At 32.7% G+C, this 23,553-nt stretch overlaps 2 protein-coding genes and 1 long non-coding RNA gene across 5 annotated transcripts in view; 1 reads left to right on the top strand and 2 right to left on the bottom strand.

Annotated features, from left to right (window-relative positions):
* LOC111708717 (uncharacterized) overlaps window positions 1-15,076 on the bottom strand; it is a 34,038-nt gene extending 18,962 nt beyond the window's left edge. The window contains exons 1-15 of one of the 2 annotated variants that reach the window (XM_023482177.1): window positions 15,027-15,076; window positions 13,175-13,225; window positions 12,295-12,333; window positions 11,743-12,046; window positions 11,451-11,522; window positions 10,628-10,904; window positions 9,896-10,126; window positions 7,891-7,950; window positions 7,475-7,606; window positions 7,065-7,193; window positions 5,608-5,738; window positions 5,166-5,245; window positions 4,790-4,869; window positions 4,112-4,262; window positions 3,598-3,672 (exon numbers count right to left, since the gene is read on the bottom strand). In XM_023482177.1, coding sequence (XP_023337945.1) covers window positions 3,598-3,672; window positions 4,112-4,262; window positions 4,790-4,869; window positions 5,166-5,245; window positions 5,608-5,738; window positions 7,065-7,193; window positions 7,475-7,606; window positions 7,891-7,950; window positions 9,896-10,126; window positions 10,628-10,904; window positions 11,451-11,522; window positions 11,743-12,046; window positions 12,295-12,333; window positions 13,175-13,225; window positions 15,027-15,076 — 1,862 coding nt within the window. Of the gene's footprint in view, window positions 1-3,597; window positions 3,673-4,111; window positions 4,263-4,789; window positions 4,870-5,165; window positions 5,246-5,607; window positions 5,739-7,064; window positions 7,194-7,474; window positions 7,607-7,890; window positions 7,951-9,895; window positions 10,127-10,627; window positions 10,905-11,450; window positions 11,523-11,742; window positions 12,047-12,294; window positions 12,334-13,174; window positions 13,267-15,026 lie in introns of both variants that reach the window. The other variant, XM_023482178.1, reaches the window with a different exon arrangement.
* LOC111708722 (uncharacterized) lies at window positions 226-3,345 on the top strand. The gene is made up of 3 exons (XR_002766722.1): window positions 226-288; window positions 673-839; window positions 1,797-3,345. It is a non-coding gene; the product is annotated as an uncharacterized LOC111708722 (long non-coding RNA).
* On the bottom strand, window positions 15,067-23,249 carry LOC111708719 (uncharacterized). 2 transcript variants are annotated; one of them, XM_023482180.1, is made up of 10 exons: window positions 23,166-23,249; window positions 21,580-21,685; window positions 20,695-20,805; window positions 18,921-18,980; window positions 17,935-18,009; window positions 17,610-17,708; window positions 17,316-17,337; window positions 16,193-16,301; window positions 15,593-15,676; window positions 15,067-15,190 (listed from the first exon to the last, which is right to left on the bottom strand). In XM_023482180.1, the coding sequence occupies exons 2-10, from the start codon at window positions 21,647-21,649 to the stop codon at window positions 15,143-15,145; spliced, it is 678 nt and encodes a 225-aa protein (XP_023337948.1). In that variant the 5' UTR covers window positions 21,650-21,685; window positions 23,166-23,249; the 3' UTR covers window positions 15,067-15,142. The 2 variants fall into 2 exon arrangements, with proteins under 2 accessions (XP_023337948.1, XP_023337949.1); XM_023482181.1 differs by having other exon boundaries at window positions 23,085-23,234.
* Window positions 23,250-23,553: the final 304 nt, after the last annotated feature.

The raw sequence follows: 23,553 nt of genomic DNA, 5'->3' as shown, positions 1-23,553 counted from the left end.
TCCGTGTGAACTTTTTCAAAATGCATAAATGAATAACACACTGTGACAATACATGTTGAAATTTTAGGACTATTATTATACCCTTTATTTAACTCATTTCAACATTTTGTTTTAACATTTAGTTTTATTAGAAAATATAAAAAAATAATAAAATACTAATATAAATGAGATTGAGAATAATTCATGTGTCTGAACTTATCTGGAGATAAAGTTTTTTTTAGAGACCAGACTGATTATGTTACTACTATTACTGACATGTACTTCTCTAAATACCAAACGGAACACCAGGTAAATAGTAATAAAGAACATCAAGAAATTGGCACTTTGAAAATTTTTGTCAGTAGGTGTTAAGGGGAATTTATATTCCAACAGATCTTAATGGCTGAAGGAAAATACTGTTAATGGTCAGAAAGTGATTAAAATCTGTGTACACAAATACAATATTTATTATGTTAGCTAGGATGATAATGCAAGTAAAGATAATAATTTTTTCACATGTAAAATTTTTGTCATACAATAATCACAAAATGCTTATGGTCCTTGCATTTTCAAAATGTGGACTGCCTATGCTACCAGTTTGAAACGATTATTGCTCAAATAATCATAATTCTCCTGGTATGTAGGCTGCAGGGTCAAATCATGATAAGTTACTAATCGTATAAGATAATTAAGGATGTCTGCGATATTGGCTTATCTAAGGAGAAACTTTCCAAGTCCTTTGAATTATATTCCTTCGCAACTACGAAAGGCAACCCTCTGGTTCCTCAAATAAACTCAGTTCTACTTGAGATAAAAGAAAGGGGAATATTGGACAGGATAATTGATAAACATGTTCCCAGGTACTTCAGCCAAACAGCATATCAGAAATTATAATTAAAAGAAGACAATTGTAAAATGCGCTACTTTTAATTTGCTGAACACATAGCTTACTTTTTAAAAGAGGTATTGAAATTGTGACTCCATGTTGCAGAAAAAGTGGCTTTGTGATATGGTCCAGTTTTTATTTCTGGCTGAGTCACAATGGGTTTAACTAACTTTTTGGGATTTTAAGCCTAAACAGGCTGTATTTTTTACCCTAACATTCTTATTTTTGACACTATCACTTTGATTTTTTTTTTACTTTTAAGGAATAGTAATTTTAAGGATTATTTGTAATTTTTTTTTTAATTAATGCATAGGGTAGGGTAAAAGTCAGAAAAGTCTGGTCCTTGTTCAAATCAAATCAAATCTAAAATAGCCCATTACTTTCTTGTAACTAAAGCTGCAGATCTAAATATTACATTTTTATAAAGCCCTTAAAAAATGGATATAGAAAGAAGATTTACATATTGATATTTGTTTTAAAAAAATCAAATTTTATAATAACCCTTTTTTTGGCATTTTTCAACACTCCGTAGCAACCAAACTAATAATTTATTTTTTTCAATGAGCTGAGGCAGAATTTAAAGAATTTAAGCGGCGGTTTTAATTTAAGCCACCGCTCAAATATTTAAATTTGTTTTCTATTTTTCAAGATTTAAGCCGGCGGTCAATTAAAACTGTTTTTGAGGGATTTAAGACGTGGCTTAAATTCATCAAATTCAGACACTGATCTTGAAAAATTGAGCTATGAATAAGCATTTCTTTACTCTAAGGCCTTTTTCTATGGGGCTATACATAGATTCAGACCCCCCACCAGCCTTTATTGGGTTAAGATTGTTTAAACACCTAACGCTAACAGTAGAAAATATTGAGGGAGAAGCACCTATTTAACAATTTCACAACCCATCCCATACTTGATTATACTTTTTTTCTAGAAAAAAATCAAAGAATTTCTGCAAACCAGATCTTGAATATGATGCCATTACTTATGAATCAGTGAAGGTGTTGTTCTTTATCTTGGTCTTTGGAATATGTTCATCGGTCATCATCTTTATTTTCGAACATCTCTATTGTAAAGATGGAGAAAGATATCTTGTAAATGAATAAGGATATCCAAGTTCTTTAGCCATAGTAAACTGAGGAATAGAAATTTTTGTCATTTATTTCTGAATTTTTTCCTCAATTTCTAACTGTTTGAGATTTTATCAAAATCATGAAATAAACTTTTTAGGCAAGTAAATTTTAGGTAGAGAGGAGCAGTTTTAAAGTTTATATACATATATATATATATCTAAATAGTAACTGAGAAGTACAGAAAGGGGATCTTATCTTCCAAAATGGAAGTGAGTGGTTCAGTGGTTTTACAAGACCGATTAAGAAAATCATTTTGGTTTACAATATTTCGGGGCATGGGGTATTTTGGGTTTTGTTCTTACAAATTCTTTTCTACTTTACACCAGTTCTTAATCTTCTTTATTTTAGGGTTCATTAAATATACGAGGAAGAAAAGAACTAGAAATAAGAAGTGGAATAAATCTATATAATAAAGCTGTTTGCTCATGTATTTTTGTCAGCTATAGCTGGCCAAACGGCTGGACCAAAACGGCTGACATTTTTTGAAGAAACCTATGGATACCCTGGGGTAACATAGACTAAATTTAAATTTTTTTTTCAAAAATATAAGAGGACAGTGAAGGATTAGAAGTGAGGTTACCTGTTAAATATACCAGGAAGTGAAGGATTAGAAGTGCAGTTACTTGTTAAATACTCCAGGAAGGGAAGGATTAAAAGTGAGGTTACTTGTTAGATATACCAGGATGGGAAGGATTAGAAGTGAGGTTACTTGTGAAATACTCCAGGAAAGGAAGGATTAGATATGAAGTTACCTGTTAAATATACCAGGAAGGAAGGATTAAAAGTGAGGTTACTTGTTAAATACTCCAGGAAGGGAAGGATTAGATGTGAGGTTACCTGTTAAATATACCAGGAAGGGTAGGATTAGAAGTGAGGTTACTTGTTAAATACTCCAGGAAGGGAAGGATAAGAAGTGAGGTTACTTGTTAAATACTCCAGGAAGGGAAGGATTAGAAGTGAGATTACCTGTTAAATACTCCAGGAAGTGAAGGATTAGAAGTGAGGTTTCATGTTAAATATTCTAGGAAGGGTAGGATTAGAAGTGAGATTACATGTTAAATATTCCAGCAAGTGAAGGATTAGAAGTGAGGTTTCCTGTTAAATATTCCAAAAAGGCAAGGATTAGAAGTGGGGTTACCTCTTAAATTTACTAGGAAGTGAATGATTAGAAGTGAATTGGAGTTGCCTGGAAAATATCCCAGGAAGAGAAGGGGATTAGAAGTGAGGTTACCTGTTAAATATACCAGGAAGGGAAGGAAAAGAAGTGAGGTTACCTATTAAATATTCCAGCAAGTGGATTAGAAGTAAGGTTACCTTTTAAATATTCCAGGAAGTGAAGGATTAGAAGTGAAATGGGGTTACCTGTTAAATATTCCAGGAAGTGAAGGATTAGAAGTGAAATGGGGTTACCTGTTAAATATACCAGGAAGTGAAGGATTAGAAGTGAAATGGGGTTACCACTTAAATATACCAGGAAGTGAAGGATTAGAAGTGAAATGGGGTTACCTGTTAAATATACCAGGAAGTGAAGGATTAGAAGTGAAATGGGGTTACCACTTAAATATACCAGGAAGTGAAGGATTAAAAGTGAAATTGGGTTACCTGTTAAATATTCCAGGAAGTGAAGGGTCAAATGCTGAAATACCAACTCCAAATATTCTAGCAGAACCTTCACATCTAGAATAATTAAGAAAATATGAAAAATAAGTTTTTACAACTGTGTAGTTTTCCAAATTATGATCTAGCTCTTTTGTATCTATAAAATCCGGTTTCTTTTATTCAACAATTTAGAGGTACAAAAATGAAAGAAAACGTTTGCATATAAAAACTGTTAACTCTACTTACTTCTACAATAACTACATTTATTTTTTAGTACAGTGGTAGGCGATTGTATCAATACAATGAACACGAGTTTCGATTTAAATTTTTATTCATATCAAGCTTTGCTTATTTGCAAACTTGTAATACGAAAAAAAAGATTGTTAACAATCAAATTTATAATGAAAAGGCCGTCTTCATTGTATTGATGTAATTGCCCACCACTGTTTGAACATGATTCATTTACCGTTTGAAATCTTTTTTGTTTGTTAGTTGAATGTATTGAAATATATCCAACCTGAGAGGACCCATACTGGCGCAGTCGGGACACGGTTCTTGTTTAGGACAAATATCTTGGAATCCCAGGAGCTCTGGAGCTCGGTCTCCGAAATATTCAAACTCAAGTTTACCCGTAGATTTCGGAGGTGGGGGACGGTTCGGGTCTCTCTCTGAAAAAAATGAACTGACAAATTATTAAATCTGTATGATTTTGATATCTACAATTCTCCGAATCAAGTAACTTGATAAAAATTGGTTTAAATTGTATTCTTCCATCAAAATTAGAAAGAGAAAGTCAGATTTAAGAATTTAAATTTGAGACTTTTTCTGATGTACAGTGTGTTGCATTGCTGAAAACGATCAAAATCACCAAAAATTTGCTTCCATTTTTACAACATGGTCTAAAAACTTTTCACATTATTTCTAAAATTTGATGAGAGCTTAACCCTGACTCCTATGGGGTGATGGTTGACCATTTTATTTATTTATTTAAAAGCAAAGTAATTAATCCCACATTATTTATTTTGGAAACATAATTATCAATTTAGTTCAAACTTGAAAAGATTCTTTACAAAACCTTAATCTCCAATCTCAACCTAGGCATTGTGAAGGAAAAAAAGTACTAAGACAAAACTATATCCCCCCCCCCCACACACCACGAAATATCTGCGAATGATCGTTATAAAAAGTTACTTACTATAGAGTTGAATATTTCCTCTTGTGACCCCGATCTCGTTCTTAGACACACAATAATAAGTTCCTTCGTCTTTTCTCTCCCTGACAATATAGTTTAAGAATCAGAATCGGAATTAACACTTAACACCGTACAGAGAACTCATTTCAAAGTATACGAACACATATTTAGAAAACTTTCATTGTTCTATTGTTCCCTATTCCCTAAAAAAAGCTATCCTATTCCCGCACCCCCCTCCCTCCCAAAAAACTGCTTTCTTACAAGTGTTTAAAAATATTATCTACTGAAATGTAATTTGGAAACAAAAATTGGTCTTTGTTTTACTTCTAACACTTGTTTAATAATTTAAATAAATTAAATTTAAAAGATGTTACTGGACCTGAGCGTGAGAACAAGTGTGCTGATGTATTTATACTGTAGCCTGCCTTTAGATTGCTTGATTTCATGGTTTTCATCAACCTAAAATATTACTATTTAAAAAATGACATTGTACGGAATTGTCTGTTTTATTTTGTAGATTTCCATAACATTGAAAATCGAAATTCTATGGAGGTTTAGTTTATTATTCTCACTGCAATTAAACTTTTACTGTATTGTAAGGCGAACACACATTTGTCGTGGAACTGCTGAAAAAAACTTAAAGGAATTGAGTCTTTGCCACAAACTCTTTATCTTTGTTACCCAATGTTTGATTTTTCAAACGATGAATTCTGTTAGATCAAAAAATCCAAGTTTGAAATATAAAAGGTGTACATCTTCAGGTAGCAAAAATATAGGGATTTGGAAATTTAAGTTTGTTGCAAAGGATCAATTCCTTTGACCTGGATGAGCTTTCCGTCCTTCTCCCAGTAATTGACTGGTTCAGGCCAAGCTTCTACTATACACTCCAGGGTGAGCAGTTCTCCAGCCCAGCCCCCCACCACCTGCTCACGGACTATTACCGTCGGAGAAACTGAAAATAAAATCTATGATCGTTTGATGTAAATTGTACATTACCCAATATAAAATGTAAAACTAGATTTTGATTGAATTCCGCTGATTTCAAACTGCCAAGTTTTTCATAAAAAATTTGTCCAGTCATACTATATACAAACTGCACAGACTACACCGACTGCTTATCTCTTTTCACAGGGGGGCCTGGGTATGCCTAAGTTGACCCGGCACAACATGCTACGTTTTTATGATAGGATTTTAGAGTGCCATCTCACGCCCACTTGTTGGACATATTCCCATTCCATTACAACTTTTAAAGAAATGCTCCGATTTTAAACATGAAACGTAACATTTATGAATTCAGTCTTTTTTTTTTGAATATTTTGTGTTTCGTATCCAAAGGATCCTTAAATATCCCTGAATACAGATGTTTGCTGATTGGTCGTGTACATAACTTGTACACAAGCCATGCCGTATATTTTAGCTGATAATCGATCTCTGTAACCCTCTTATGTCTGATACAAACCTTTTTTTAACAACAGTTTTACGGTCAGCATTTAAACTGAGTTATACTAAATTGCGTATTTTACTTTCTTTAATCGTAGATTTTGAACTGTATCAGTGGCGTAAATAAGGGGGGTTATTGGGGTTATTTACCCCCCCCTAGAATCCTGGGGNCGCGAACCAAATTAAAAATATTTACCCCCCCCTACAGAATCCTTCTATCCGCCCCTGTTTCATTGTAAGACTTTTCACGTCTCAACGAGGTTTAAGATGTAAATATTTCAAATCTATCCAGAATTGGAAACTTTCATGTTCAATATACTCATAATACCGATCGCTTAATCGCTATATCCACTGCGGGCAACTTTAAGTTGAGGGCCAATGCCTCTTAATTTCAGTTATTCCTCCAGGGTACGGATATCATGCGGGATATCAAATAAAGATTAAATAAATCTGCAGATTAACAAAGCACTGATCTTGATATCCACAATACAAGAGTTCTCAGCTTAGGCCTAAATGCTCTATTCTTCACAAAGACATGTCATTTACCCACAGACAAATTTTGGTCAGTGAAAATAATTTAAACTCCCTTAGGATTCCATGATAAAAACATGGATTGATATAAATGATAAATGATATAATTTTACAATTTTAAAAAAATATGAAAGCACATTTGTAGCTAATTTAAAACAACTTAGCTTCAAAACTTCTCAAAATATGCCTAAAATCGGTCTAACATTATTTGGAAGAATAACAAAATGACATTGAGGAAAATAATGGAATAGTTTCTAATCATTCTGATTAAATATTGATATTTTAAGTATGGAAAGAGTTTACTTACAGTAGACATGAACCATAAAGAGCTGGGTGGCAGCTGGAGGAATTCCGTTATTAGCTACGCATGCGTAGGTTCCCATATGCTCACGACTGATATGCGTTATATTCAGGACTCCACCAATGACATTACTCACTGTAAAAAAAAATATTAGAAAACATAATTCAAATCCATGGTCGAGAACGAGGTCTATGGTTGCTCACCCCTCCCCGCCCCCTTCATGCTTGAAAATCTTACTTTTTTGCAGACAATTCATTTAAACAAATATGGGTTGCCCAAGATGGGGCTTCTTGCAGATCTCATCTCACATATTCACATATGAGAGTATTTTCTCTGATGCAATCTCTCCCTTCCCCTCCCCTCCCCTCCCCTCCTCTCTGGTTTAGTGTTTTTATAACGCTCAAGCATAAACCTACTTCTCAAGGTTTGTCCATCAATAATAGTGAGATTATCCGTCCTACTCCAGCTGACCACCGGTTTAGGATCCCCGGATACTGCGCATGTTAACTTTAGGTTCTCACGTTCCTTTACAATGACCGGCCTGGTACCTGGAGTATATATAAAATGAAAGTGTTCTATGTAGCTGACAGTGACAATTAAGATTTAAAGGGAATGTTTGCATTCTAGAAAACCATCAACTAAAGTCTAAAAATTTTAAAAATCATATAGATGAGTAAAATCTTTAAAGGGTACCGTTGTGAACTGACCTGAACTTTCACTTAAAGTTCTTTCAAGAAAAAACGCAGAAGCACAAATTAAATTCAAATCTTTAACTATCATCAAAACTGTTGATTGTATGTTACCTTCTGTAGTGCTGCTGATTGTATGTTACCTTCTGTAGTGCTGCTGATTGAAGGAGGAATCATTAAATGTTCCATTTCATCACAAGCTCCTGATTCAACCATAATAATAAGTCAAGTCAAACAAAAATGTTAAATCAAATAGGTTAGGTTTTCTAACAGAGACTCAACTAGCACTTTTGCATGGGGGGGGGGGCTGGCCCCCCCTGTAGGAAATTTTTTCTAAATAAAAGGGTTTGATGTCGAAAAAAGGAAATTTTCAGTGGTTGAATTCTGATTTGGCTGTGTTCAATTCAAATCATTTTTTCTCTTGTGTGTTTTTTTTAAATTTTTACTTTCAACAACTGTAAAATTAACGATATAAGTCAATACATTCTTTTCATGTGTGCACGGAGCGCAAAAAAAGTACCTGGTTTAATTACAGATATAATTACAAGAACTAATCATTTATATATTCTGATAAAAACCATTAAAAAACATATATAATTTGTATCAACTACATAGAAAAAGGACAGATAATAATACGTTTTAAGTTATTGAATTTGATGATTGATCAATCTAACCAACATTCATAATCTTATTTTATTTTCGATTTTGTAGAAGTTCTTTCAAAAAAGATAAACAGGTTACAGTTATCAAATATGGATCAGTAACATTTTGTATAGTACATTTTCGTATAGTAACATTTTGTCTAGGTAACATTTCGTATAGTACACTTTGTTTAGGTAACATTTTGTATAGGTTCCATTTCGTCTAGATAACATTTGGTATAGATAACATTTGGTATAGGTAACATTTCGTATAGGTAACACTTAGGGTAATTTTTCGTATAAATGTAAAAATAAAGATGAAAAATGAAACACCGAATATCAGCTATTTTGGTATTTATATTTAATGTTACATGTTCATTTTTTTACAGTTTTATTAATTATCCGATTTTTGAAGTTCATTAGCCACCTGCTGCAGATAATCTTCGTCAGGCAGAACGCCAAACTGTTCAGCAAGTAACTTAAGACGTTGATGATTGGCCATGTTCTCATGTTCTTTAGCCTTCTTGATCAGGAGCTGATTACCATTATCATGCAGAGGAATTGATTGTCCTACAAGGTTCCCTGTTGATTTCCGGGTGGAAATCCTTGCCTTACAACTTCTGTTTGCACAGGTCCACTAGTTAACATTTTCCCTAGTACTATTAAAGGTATATTTATGATAGTTGTTATCGATTATTGCATCCTTTCCACGAGTAGACTTAGTAAGTCTTATCAGAGACATGGTTGAGGTTTTTGTAATATTGCGGATTTTCTTTAAATGGTTCGCAGTTTTCTTAGTGAAATATTCATGATTTTCTTACAAAAATATCTCGACGTTCTTTAATTTTTACATTTATACGAAAAATTACTATGGATGTTACCTATACAAAATGTTTCCTATACGAAATATTATCTATACGAAATGTTACCTATACGAAATGTTACCTATACAAAATGTTACCTATACCAAATGTTACTATACGAAAATGAACTAGACAAAATGTTACTATACGAAAATGTACTATACGAAACGTTACTGATCCTCAAATATGATATCAGTTAGAAGTTTGCCAGGTTTAGTCTAAGAATGTTCTCTAGATTTGGAACTGAGTTTTTGCCACAAACTCAAATATTCTAATCCTAAATCTTTGCATTGAATGGTGTAAACCTTTGATATTTCAAATTTAGAATATTTTACCAAAAAAATTCCATGTTTAAATACAGTTCGGAACTTTTTTACATTAAATGTTTACAATAGCCTTTAGCCTTGAGAATTCAGAAAGATAAAAATATATTTTTTTAAACTAACCCCAGAAGAATACAATTTCTACAATAACTCTTTTAGTTTTATTATTCCTGACTCCTGTGATAATGATATTCGCCAATCTTTCTTTTCATTCTGCAGGGGAGAGGGCGATCCCCCCTCAGGTGCTGGGGAGGTCGCGCAACCCCCCCCCCCCTAGTTGCGCCTTTGTTTTCTACTAATTATTACAAAATTATAATTTGCCTGCCACTTTCCAAGCACAAATCCCTGGTGTACCGGGTCGTCCTGCTAAACCATCATCTCCAGCCCGTCCTCGTGGTCCAGGTAGACCACGCTCCCCAACTGGTCCGACCGGACCCCGTGGACCTGTAGATCCTTTCAAACCGTCCCGACCGTTAGTTCCAGGAACACCAGCCATACCTGGGGTTCCAGGGATACCGTCTACCCCCGGGATACCATCCAAACCATTCCTTCCTAAATATGAAACAAAATCAAAATATTTCTCAGTTCTTAAAGGGATTGTAAAGGAAAAATGAAAGGGGTATATGGATGATACCTGAGAATCTCAGATTTGCTCCTATTATAATTTTTTACTTTTTATTCAGGATTTATAATAGATATAATTATATATATTGATAATATTATGACATATAGTGCGTATAGTCCGTATAGTCCGTATAATTAATATTTTCGTCGTTTTTGGTTTCTTTGTATATCCGATCATAAATCAGAATTCTATTTACAGATTTGCCTCAAATATTAATTAGGAACTCGGTATATCTATAAACTCTGGATTGTTTATCAGACTGACCCATCCGTTGACCATTTTTAGAAGAAATTCTTCTTTTTAATAGACTCTTATTATCTTAATTACCTAGAATGGTAAAGTTCGAGACAAAGTCGGGTTTCCAAGAACAAAATAAAGATAAAATTTGGTGAATTAAAGAGTGGAAAAGATTTTAAGAGATATTTAACCTGGAACTCCGTCTAGTCCTAGTTCTCCGGGCAATCCATCCCTTCCATCCAGTCCCGGTAGACCAGCCCTACCATCTTCTCCTTTAGGTCCACGAGGACCAACTGGACCTATTGAACCACGATGTCCCCGGCTCCCCTTGAGTCCTGTGTTACCATTAAGACCATGATCACCCTTCTGTCCCTTGAAACCAGGAAGACCAGGAGCACCCTGAGCTCCTTCTCGTCCCGGGGGACAATAATCTCTTGTAGCAGAACAGAACTCTTGAATAGCCTCAACCTTAAATAAAACTTACTTCTTATGTTTAAATTATTGTATATATTAATTCTATAACCTAATTTTTTTTAGTTACAGGGTCATATTAAGGATGTGAGACTTCAGAGACGACCGTTCAGAATCAATACAGATATATTTCTTACATTAATGATTCCCTGAAGCTTCATTCTTTTGTATTTCCTTTTTAGATCATTTATAGATCCGTAGAAGACTGTTTTCCAATCCAAATATCAGATTTATCCTTCAAATACTTATATCTAAGGATTTTAAGGTCGTCATTAAAGTCGTTGTAAATAAATTCAAGAAGAGATGCAGACTAATATAATTTGTCTTTGTCATTTGTAAAAAAAATGAATTATAGATAAATAATTTGAAATAAAAAATTGAGCATTGAAAAAGTTGTTTTATGTAAATTTTCGAAAAACACAATGCACCCTATTTTGAACCCTTGAATTAAGATTTCTTAGTAGATAATAGATATATTTTGCTGTGGTTAAGCCGAATACGGTTTCCCAACCAAAAGTTTTGGTCTCTGATTAGTAAACATACCGGTATCCTTGAGAATGAGGTTAACCAAACCCAGGGATTGTTTGGATCCCCTTTATCCTTCTCTATGTCCGTCTAAACACACTCAAAACATTAATCTTTAACATTGAACTCAAGATGCATTTATAAACAAAAACATATAAAATTATTTCTCTCTCAACAAGATTCCTATCTTTCCTACAGGATGGTGTAAACTTTTATTATTTCAAACTTGGACAATATCTGAACTTCAAAAGAAAATTACAAATGGCAAAAATCAGGATTAATTCAACATTTTCTTGTTTTGGTAATTTTCCTTAAGCTTTGGATGAACAAATTCCACACTCCCGATTCTTCCTTCTTTTATTTCTCTTCTTTCTCTTGTGCTTTCCTTCTCTCTTTCTCTTTCGTTTCTCTTCTCATTTTTGCCTCCGTCAACTCCAAAATCTAATTCAAAATTGTTCTGATCATCTCTAGAACCTATATTTACATTATCAGCTGTTCCTGAATCTCTTACGTCTATTTCTTTACCATCCAACCAGCCGGAGAAATAGTTCCAGGATTTATTCAAGGGTTGAGATATTTCATCCCTCCGTCCTGCAGTAGCATGAAGACTCAAACTAAACAAATTAAATGAATAATTAATGTAAAGAACTAAATTGTTAATTTAGTTCTTAGTGACCTTTCATTTAATCCTAGGAAGACTAGGGGGTCTAAATCTATGTATAGNAATGTAGTTTTCAGATCTGTAACAATATTAAAAACAAAAAAAAGTTATGGGCAATTTGCGAAACTGCGAAAATAGATTTCAATCCAAAAGTATCTAATTAATTATAATATTTTTTTGGGTCACTCTTGCTAACTTTACCTTAGGATTGAGAGCAGATATAATACTTTTAGATGAAACCTGAACCAGGTATAAACAATCCTCTATCTGTTTTTATTTATATTGTATTTATATATAAATATATATATATATATATATATATAAAATAATCTCGGTTTGTCTGGGTGTTTGTTTGGATGTTTAATATTGGCTCTAGAACCCTTGGACCGATTTGCCTCAAATAAAGATATATTGGGAACTCGATTTTAGTTTGAGTAGTTAAGTAGGTTGACTTTTTATAAGGAAATCTTCATGCAAAGCTGGGTTCCCAATTAAGTATAAATATGTATATTAAGTCATTATGTCTGTCTTCTGAAGAAAAACAATATATTTTAAAGGGAACCCTTTATCAAACCATGATCAAATGACTTAATTGTCAGAAACACTCATGAAGTAGTATACAGAAAAAAGTTAAATAATAATAATATTAAATTTGTAGTGGTTTTAACTAAAATGTATGCATTGTATCTTATTAATTGTAAACTTTTCAGTTTATATTTTTAAATAAGTAAGTTAGTTACAAATTATTATTTTTAATCAACATTTGCAAGTGAAAAGAAGTAAATATGTTTTCTACATACCCATTTTGGGGTTCAAGTAAAAGTAAAGTAAACAGCATCTCTTTCCGTGGAAAAGAAAAAATAATAATACCAATCACTTTGTCTATTATGATTCTTGTCTTAATAACATATTTTTAACAATTAATAACACCAACATTAACTCAGGGGTGTATAAACATTTTATTGCCATATTATAAATCTATAAATTTGTGGAATTTAGGTAAGAACACAATTTGTGTTGTTCAATTTCAAGAAAAAAAGGATTGAGATATAAAAGATTGATTTAAGGATTGTAAATATCCCTGTAATGGTCAGTTGTTCTCTCATCCTCTTGAACCATTCTTGGTCTCATCCTGGACAAACTGAACCTCAATCATAGATAACTATCCTTTATCTGCAATCAGGACACATTTACTATGGAAATAGGTAACTGGAAAACCAGGACACATCCACTATATAATCAGGTAACTGGAAAACCAGGACACATCCACTTTATAATCAGGTAACTGGAAAACCAGGACAGATCTACTTTATAATCAGGTAACTGGAAAACCAGGACACATCCACTTTTTAATCAGGTAACTGGAAAACCAGGACACATCCACTTTTTAATCAGGTACCTGGAAAACCAGGACACATCCACTTTATAATAAGGTAACTGGAAAACCAGGACACATCCACTTTATAATCAGGTACCTGGATAAATAGAAAAATGTGTGTGAATAAATCTTTAAATAAATAAATAAATATAAAACTGTGAAAAAAATAAGATAAAGTTATGGGTTTAATAATTCATTGTGCACTGTACAGTTGTACAGTTGTACACAGATCATTCAACTTAATAAGTCCATTTCCAAGTTACAGGTAAAACAATTTGCTTTATAGAAACCACCGAATACAAATAATATCGTTTAAATGTCGTCTTCTTATTCCACTAATATTATGTAAATAGAAATGTTCCCCGCCGCGCTTGTCTGTTTTTAAATTATTGCATTTAAACATAAACCTTTTAATAATCAGTAAATGATTTGCCAAAATACTGGGCAGGAAACACATCTACTTTTATAAAATGTAGTAATCTCTGTTTGTCTGTTTATTTGTATGTCCGATCATAACTCAGGAACCCCTTCACTAAATTGCCTCAAAATTTTTTTGAGAACTCGTTAAACCCATAACAATTTTTTTACATGGGGTTTGCTTTGATACAGAAAGTTTAGTTTCCAGATAACGCCTGTTCTCAAACCAATTTATAAATAAAAGGAGAAATTTTAACAATAAACAAGAAATAACAAATAAATGAGAAGTGTTAAATCCATAGTTCTGATACACCGTAATTCTTACTGATTTTAATGTAAGTAAGCTTAAAGTGTTCTGTAAAACAATTCCTTATATAATAATACTAAGCACAATGTTTACAATTCAGGATTATAAACTTTACTAGTTCATGTGTTTATACTTCAAGATATTTCCACCATATGTGAATATTTAAAGTTGAGCGTATTTATTTGGGTCGAGCGTAGCCAGAACATAAATAATTCCAGTGCAGTGCAATTTAAAAAAACCGCTTAAAATTACACTTCATTCAAAAAATGAAGAGATACAATGATTTTCTAGGTTAAAAAAGAATCAAACAACATTTTTTTTTATTATTCAAAAATTTTCTCAGCGAGAAAAACGAATACTATCGCTGATTTACGATTTAAGAGAAATTCAAACCTTTCCGATTTTATCTAGAATCGGACAGAAAAAAAGGCTACATTGAGCTAAAGTGATAAATTTTAATTTTTAAGTGGTAATTTAATTTTATTTGTGAATATGAAACACATCCAAAGCTAAACCAATTTTAAAGTAAGTTGTATTTTCGTGCAGGTTGTGATTTTAAAGCATATTTTACAAATTAGAATCAATAATAATTTTCAAGCTATTTAACGTTTGGTAGCAAGTTTTGTTTGGATAAGGTAAAATGTTTAATAGTGAAACTGTAGAAATCGAAATAAAAATGTAGCATCGCTTTACTATTCCAAAATGTGTCAATTATTAGGTATATAAAAGCTTAACAATGATATTAGTGTTATTTCTGAATTAAATAGTACTCCAAATCCTTGTGTTCAAATATTTGAACAATGCTCTAAATAAACCTGAACTTGAACACACCTGGAGACGAACACCATGAGGCTGGAACTGTTCATTTTACCTGAAAACATATTTGAACTAATTATCTAACAAAATTAAACTAAAACTTGTTAATTTAAAATCTTAATTCTCATGTATTAAGGATACGGGGGTCGTCTTCTTCCTGATTTCAAATTCGGCCAACCCTAAAAAAGGAATATTTAGAACTATAAGATGTAAAACTCTTTATAAGAATCAGGTCGAAAACTAAGATTAAGTAAAGACGAAAAAATATATAATTATTATTATCATTATTATTATTATTAATATTTTTATTATTATTATTAAATGACAACCCGTCGTTCAGTGAAGTTGTAAGTGTCGTTTTTCCACTATCTAAGATGTACTGTTCCGATACTAATATTTAATTTTGTCACAATTTTTAGATAAATCATTTGCAAATTTAAAAGTTCTTTTTTGTTAATTTTTAACTTAGTTCTTTGTCCTGCGGAACATTCTTAGAACACTTTGGATACTTTGATAAACCTTGGCAATGGAAAATGTTTTATATATTCCCTGTAAAACAGTTGAAAACGTGTGCATCTGACCTGTGCTAAAATCTGCATATTAGATTTTGTGCAGTGTTTGTAAACAATGTGACAATCCTTTCTCAATAAACCATTCAGTGCTGCCTAGAATTTATTCAATTGATAAACAGCAAGAAATAAAAAGTTGAACAGTTTAATTTTGAACAAAATATTTTTTAATTTTTTCAAAATTTTAAAATATTTTTTTGTTTAAAAATATTCAGGAAATTGGGATTATATCTCGCTGAAAAAAAAACCCGATTTACTTATTCCAGGAATAATGAGGCTTGAATTATACTTTGAAGTTTTTTATCGTTCACATGATAAAATTAGACATTGATATGAGCGATATTATATTCTTCTATTCTAAATCAAATTTCTAATTCCAATCTTCGTAGTAAATATTTGTCAGACTGTTGAACGATCTATTTTCCATGTAAGTCCCTAGGAGATATAATTGATTAAATTTAAAAAATTTCCGTGATAAAAAAAACTTTCTGAAAATGGCAAAAAATAATTGGTACTCTGGCCAGACGTCATATCAATCCTTCACCCATTTAACCTTACAGACACCGATTCTTTTAACATGTTTATAACGATTATAGTAATATATCTCCGAACCTGCCTGTACTCCCCTAGGTTAAGGTTTCTAGAGAAGGCTCGGATACTCATCTGAACCCAGACTGGTACATCTGTCAGCAGGTAGTGGAGATCACAAACCAATCTTCTCCTTCGCAGTTTAGTTTAAGGTTTAAAAGTGGGAAACAGGACTATTGACATATTTACGAATCTACCAGGGTACCCTTTATCAGGCGCGGATCCAGGCGGGGTCAAGGGGTCGACGACCCCCCTTTTTAAAAAGCTGGATCCACCCCTGCCCTTAAACTCCTTTATCTGAGTCTTGTTGTAAATTGGGAATGTACTTATTAGAATAGAGGGTCCGACTGTTCCTTTGAGTAAATATTTTGGAATGATTGACAACTTTTATTTATTTAATCAATTCAAATTTAACAAATCTCTTGTATTTTTAAAGCACCAAAAAGTAGACCACATTTTAAAAATTAAGAAAAATATCAAAGAAATTTTTAAATCGTCCTTTAATTGTCAATAAATTCGGTATATTTTTTGTAATAATATTTCTACTTCACTCCATTCATAAATTCATAACTTAGATGTTAATCCACTTAATTAACAAGAAATCCCCCTTAAAGTTGGACTTATATTAATACCTAATTTCTAGAACTAGAAGTCACAGAAAAAATATTTACTTTCGAATTTTTGAAAACTGCTTAATGGACGTAACATGTTTGGTATTTTCAAGGGACACAAGTACCGGATCGTCTGTGTTGAATATTGTATAGAATTGTATAGGGTACCATTGTAAATCGGGCATTGCCCTTAAAATTACAGTTACTGCAGTACCTTTAAAAAAAAACACTTACAATGAATGCCTAAAAGTGACTTTCCATTGAATTAGTTAAATGTACAATTCACAAAAGTACCCCTTAAACCTTTGCATCAGCAAAAATGATGAAGATATTCTTGTTTTAATCTGATACTTGGTATTTTTTAATTTTTAAAATTCTCTTTAGAAGCGGACTCTCGGATAGATGGAGAAATTAACAAAGTTTACATAATTGTAACTTTTATCTGTGAATCAATGTTAATCTTCACCATGGTTTCTAAAAGATCAAGGGAACTTTTGTGAAAATTAATCACGAATCTTTTTAATTGTACTGTTTACCTGCAGGCAGGTTCATTTTCTCCTAGAAAATGGGAAAATTAGTTTGATATTCTTTATTTTTATGAATCCAAATTGATACAGAAATTGGTTTTAACGGAAAACCAATAAGATTTTACCAAGATTTTACCAAGAACAACACATTGTGCTTAATCAACACGTGCAGTGGTCAGTAAATTTGAAAAGCTTTGTTTCAGCAACTGACTGGTTACAAAGTAGCCGTGCAGAAAAAGTGGCGTGAGATAATTACAAAGATGTTTTATTAGGACCCCTCATTTGAAGTTTTTTATACATTACCTAATAATGAAAACCCATCTTCTATATCTAGATAATCATGAATGGTTCCGTAGGACGGAGGAGGTCGAGATTCTTTCAGAATTGATCTCTTTCTTCTCACTGAAACAAACAAAGTTTTCAGGTCCCAAGGGTGATAAGCGCCCCCCCCCCCAGGAAGAAGTAAAAAAAGTCTCTCTAGAACAATTCCAAATGAATTTAGGATAAACAACACGGTACATTGGGAAAAATAAGTAGAAAACAAGTTTTTACATGTTGCAATAGATATGTTTAAAAAACCCCAACATTTTTAAGGTATGTAAATTGTAAATTCCAAAAATTCCAAGACCTGCCAAAAGTGCGGGAGCCGAGAAAACTCCTTCAGGGTCCAAGAAGTTTGCCACCATATTGTACGGAACCAGAACTATTAATAAATCTAATTATGTGTGTTTTAAGACTATTTTTGGTTGATAAACATTTGAGCTTTGCAACCCTTTAACAAAAAAAAATCTATACTACATCAAATTTAATCTTTGCTACCTTTTACATTATTGGCCTTGTGTAAAATTGTTCATATCATACATGTAATATACAGTATAAACAGGGTTTGCCACTACAGATATCATTGCTTCAAGCATGATTGTTAGAAACGCATTTATTAAAAAAGCAGCATCTAATTAATTTCTGCATTTTTTATGGAAAATGAGAATTTGAGGAGGGTCCTTTTAAAAACATGAACATAATTATTAAGCGACATATTTCTTTGTATTGTAATTGGCATCTATCAGAAAAGTTGCGAGCAATTATATCTACAGTGAACCCAGCAAGGGTTCCCCCATATGTATATAGTATCGTAAAAGTTCATTGCTCCCAGTTGGAGAAATGATGCCTAACAAATGCAATCCAAGAATAAAGTCAACAATCCAGATCCAGTCCAAATGGGTGAACCCCGAGTATGTTTGCAGCCTTAAATACATAATAGGCTAGGCGGACAAGAGTATTGAACCCCTTTTCTAATCTAGAGATAGAAAGAGTGGTTTAAGGGGCAGCTAGGGTAAGATCAATGCTCTAGAGAAAGGAGTGATATACAGCATTTATGTAACCGGCAAAGAAAGCAGTATCATTGGCCATCTAGGCATGAAGCATCTGATCAGAGGAAATATATTCGCCCCAGGCGAATGTCTTGTGTATTTTTATTAACTTTAGTTGGTCCAACACTAATCGTTAGTATTGTTATAATGTATAATGTACATATGTATATTATAATTTGTTATTTCACTCAATCTTGGCTTTTCGCTACTGAATTCTTTTCAAGTATATACTGCATTTGTTTACCTATACCCAGCGCAAGAAAGATAGAAACTCCAACCAAGCTTAGAGATGTCAGGGTCCTTCCTGAATTCTTAAAGGGATAGTTTATTATTTCTATTATTTAAAGGAATTGTTTGTTATTTCTGTTATTTAAAGGGATTGTTTATTATTTCTGTTATTTAAAGGGATTGTAAATTATTTCTGTTATTTAAAGGAATTGTTTGTTATTTCCGTTATTTAAAGGGATTGTTTATTATTTCTGTTATTTAAAAGGATTGTTTAAATTATGTCTGATTAACTACAGTGATAGTCTAAAATAAGCCGGTACAATGTAAATTGATTGATACTTCATTGTTTTCTTTGATCTTAGAAATAGTTTGCGGTATTCTACATTGGTAAACTGATTTTAGCAATATATTTGTATGAAACAAGTATAACAGAAAAGTCCTAGTCCTGCCATTTCCAAAATGTGGTCTCCCATTTTAGTGATTTGACAATTACCGGAGATATGAATGATTTCGTTTAGAATGAGACATTTTCGTGATTTTATTGAATTAATTAAAATTTAAACAACATTTTGGTAAAATGGCAGGATTAGGGCTATTTTGTGATAATTGTCCTAACAAATATTGCTAATGTTGAATGCGGCAAACTATTTCTAAGGTCTAAGGTTAGACTATTACTGTAATTTGTGCACTTTTTTTGTAGGTTCTCCCTTTTATATAGTTGAAAAACTTTCTGATGGGTAAGATTAGATTTTTGGGTAACATCAAATATCTCTAGGATATGTGAAAATGTTACCCACAAAAGATGAGACTGTAAAGACGACCTGAAACTCTTAATATATGTCGATGTCAAGGTTAAATTGATACGTCTGCCTTTAAAAGGCACATTTAATGATTTCGGAAAGAAAAAACAATTTATCAGCTGCAGGGAATCAAGAATTTTAGGAAACATACGTATAATTTGTCAGCTGTAGAGAATCAAGAATATTAGGAAACATACAGTATAATTTAGTCGTGTCTCTGAAGTCTCATCCTTTGTGGGTAACCGTGTATATATCAAATGGTTCTAATCGTTGAATGATCCAAACCGGTACACGAATTTACAAGTTTAACTGAACTAAATATGTATTCAATCGTCAGGCTCGAAACTAGGGGGGGGGGGGGGTAGGCCAGGCCCACACCTAGCCTGAATAAGGGAGGATAGTATTAGCTCAAAATCTTTTTATTTTAGCCCCTTTCTTAAAAAAATGACCCAAAATTGGATTTTTTAAATTTATACTCACACATTCTTATTCATATTGCTCCACCAGACTTAAATTTGCCCCTTTTTTAGAAGGGCACCAAATATTTATAATTTGCACCTAAATTTAATCTATTTTTATCTCCAAATGTTTTATTAATACACCCCACTTTCAGGTAATTACTCCTAAATTAAGAGGTTTGCGCCCAACCCTTTGATTAAAAAAAGTTCCATCGTATGCTTTGAAAATGCCCTTAAATGAAAAAATTTGCTCACAAACTGAAAATTACCCCCAAAAAACAAAATTTCTCCTGAAATATAAATTTAAACTTGCCCCAAACTGAAAAGAATGGCCCCAAATATAAAGCTTTCACCCCAAAATATCCTGAATTGGTAAGGTGGTTACCCCCCTAAAATGTTCAGGGGGCAAAAAAAAAAAAATTTGCGCTACGCGCTAACTATTTTCCCTTTGCCTCCCCCCTTGCTTAATGACTAGTTGCGCACTTGTCAATCGTACCGACTAGTCTAGACTACATATCTGTTTGATACTGACCTAGCGGGTTAGAAAGTGTATTTGCAATATCAAAAGGCATTCCAAACTCCAGACCAATCATCATCAATTGTTTAGTTGGAGTCCTCTGGAAGTTAGAATGTATCTTTGCGACTAATACAAGAATAAGTTAATTTTCTTTTTCTTAATTAAAGATAATTTTTTGATAATATCAAAATTTAGTGATGTATATGCATGGCAATTATATTATGCTAGTTGAAGTGCCAGGCGTTGCCCGAGAAATTTCGAATTCAAAAAAATAAAACTTTTTTTAGCCGATGTCACCCCCAGGATACCATTCCGCCAATTATTATTTGGCTCAGCCGTTAGACCGGCTATAGCACATTCATAAAGACTGCGCTAGAGTTTATAAGGGAACTAACAGATATCAAGATCCCAAAAAATAGAATGTTTAGATAAGCTATATTTGAACTTTTTAACGGCTTATTTTTTCCAAATTTTTCACCGTTTCAAAACCCAACCCAAGAAACTGCCCTTAGAACTGAAGGTTGGACCTGCAATGCAGGTTTGTTTATGTTTACATTTAGCTCTGTAAATATGGGGGGCAAGAAGGAGGGGGGTAATTTATAAGTAAAAAAGCGAATAAAAGTCAAATTCTTGTATTGCCTGTTGTTAGGCTCCTGAGCAGAATTGTATATGCTTACGTTAAACCCTAATACGGGGGTGGGGAGGGAATTTAGAAGCAAATAAGCCAATAAAAGTCAAATTCTTGTATTGCCTGTTGTTTAACTTCTGAGTAAAATTGTACATGCTTACGTTTAACCCTAATACTGGGGGGGNTTGTATATGCTAACGTTAAACCCTAATACGGGGGGGGGGAGGGAATTTAGAAGAAATAAGCGAATAAAAGTCAAATTCTTGTATTGCCTGTTCTTTGGCTCACGAGCAGAATAAAATTGAAGAAAAGGATCAAACAGCTGGATTTTAACAGCCACATTTTCTCTCACATTACATATTTTTTATTCTTCTCATCCTAAAAAGTGAAAATATATTTTTTAATTGACTTTACACCTAAATTAAAGTGAGCATCCATTTATTTAGAGCAGCATGTCCGATTTACAACGGCACCATTAATATCTTAGTTTGATGAACTACGAGTGATTTATGCTGGTTTTTCTGACTGGAAATTGATAGTTTTCATGTTGAGGTTTCTCTTTAAAAACGACGAATTTATGCTGGTGAGACAATGAAAGAAATTATCAAAATTGAACAAGTGTTCCTCATACAGAGGACAGAGGATTCGGACATGCCACTCTGATCCTGGAGGCTCACTTAAAGGGAGTGACCGGCAATGTATTGTGGTTAAACTGAGTATGCAGTATTGTAGAAAATCTTTTTAGAATTGATTTGAGACATATTAAACGTTTCCACAATTATAATTACTGAGTTTAAGTGCAAAGTCGACGTTCAAAATCATGAATTTGTGTGGCCACGTTTATAGAATCGTTTTTTTATTAATTATTAAATAACGACGACGAAAAATAAAGTAAAATTTATACAGTAAACTAATTAGTAGTTAGATGTCAATAAATAAAAGTTATATTCAATTATTTATTATTATTTCTTATTTTCTATGAATTTGTTCGCAGATTTCTACAAATTCTTCAAATGTCGTCTTTTCAATAAAATTTTCAGAAAATCTTTGTGAATAATGAGAGATTATAGAAACTAACAATTATAAAAGATTACTTATTTTCGATGAAAAGAGATAATTTTTATTTTCTCCAACTTAGCAACTAATTAGTTTACTGTAGAATGTTTTTAACATTTTTTGTCGTCGTTATTTCATAATTTAAAAAAATGATTTAAAAAAGTAACCACCCAAATTCACGGCTTTGAAGGTCGAATTTGCACTCAAACTCGGTAAATATACGCCGTAGTAACGTTTTTTATATCTCAAATGAATCCTAAAAATTTGTCCTACATACTAAAAATTCAGTTCAACCACTATACATTTGCGTCTTAACCTTTTTTAATCGGTTATCCCAAACATAATGTTTATCTTTATAGATTCAAGGGCGCAGACAGAAATAAATCTAAGGGGGACGAAATATGCGGAAAGCGCAAATTTTTGTTTGCCTCCCCTTCCCTCTAGGAGCTCCTAGAGGGGGGGGGGCAAAATTTGAAGTGTAAATTCAAAACATTTGGCTCCTTGGATACTTTAAAGGTACACAATACACATACAGTCCAATTACCTTCCATTTACTATACTTTATCTCTCCTTCAAATAAAACTAGCAGAAAAAACAGCAAACTAATATTTTTATGTCATTCACTTTTGAGTTTCAGATTTTAAAAGTGTGATAGCTCTTGAGTTCTAACTTCTAGGGGGAGCTACGCCCCCCCCCCCTGATACGCCCTTGCTTATTATACCTGAAGTAAAATAATATCTTATTAAGTAAACCATTTCAATGAATTTAAATAAATCACTAAGCTAATCAATTTAGAGCTTACATTGGGTCTAATCACTTCTTAGGTTATTCACATTTACAACTATATTTGAGATATGAATTATGGATATAAACTAACTTATTATTGTTTAAAAATCAAATGTACATAACATAGTACATATGTACTTTGTTTTATGTACATTGTACAGTACACTTACTGAGACTGAAACTTTATACTCAGGATTTTGTACAGGGTTGATTAAACGTTTTTGGGACCCAAGAACACATGTAAATGCATCGGCCCCCATCCCCTCCGACCCCCCAAATTGTTTTAAGGAATGATAATAAATTAAGTTCATACCAAGTTCTGTTGGAGGTTTCACTCTTTAGTATTGATAGACGATTGCAAAGCTAAAACTTATAAAATAGAAAAGCCAACAGACGAGTAATTT

The sequence above is a fragment of the Eurytemora carolleeae genome, unplaced genomic scaffold (assembly GCF_000591075.1).
Source record: "Eurytemora carolleeae unplaced genomic scaffold, Eaff_2.0 scaffold902, whole genome shotgun sequence".
Taxonomy (NCBI): Eukaryota; Metazoa; Arthropoda; class Copepoda; order Calanoida; family Temoridae; genus Eurytemora; species Eurytemora carolleeae.
The sequence above is the reverse complement of the archived record's forward strand: the minus strand, read 5'-3'. Positions and strand labels throughout refer to the sequence as shown.

Coding starts and splice junctions, on each gene's coding strand:
- LOC111708719 (XM_023482180.1), bottom strand. CDS start 21,649: ATGTGGCTGTTAAAATCCAGCTGTTTGATCCTTTTCTTCAATTTTATT. Junction 18,981..20,694: donor TACACTTTCTAACCCGCTAG/GTCAGTATCAAA, acceptor TTAAGAATTCAG/GAAGGACCCTGACATCTCTA. Junction 16,302..17,315: donor GAAAATGAACCTGCCTGCAG/GTAAACAGTACA, acceptor TAAACTGCGAAG/GAGAAGATTGGTTTGTGATC.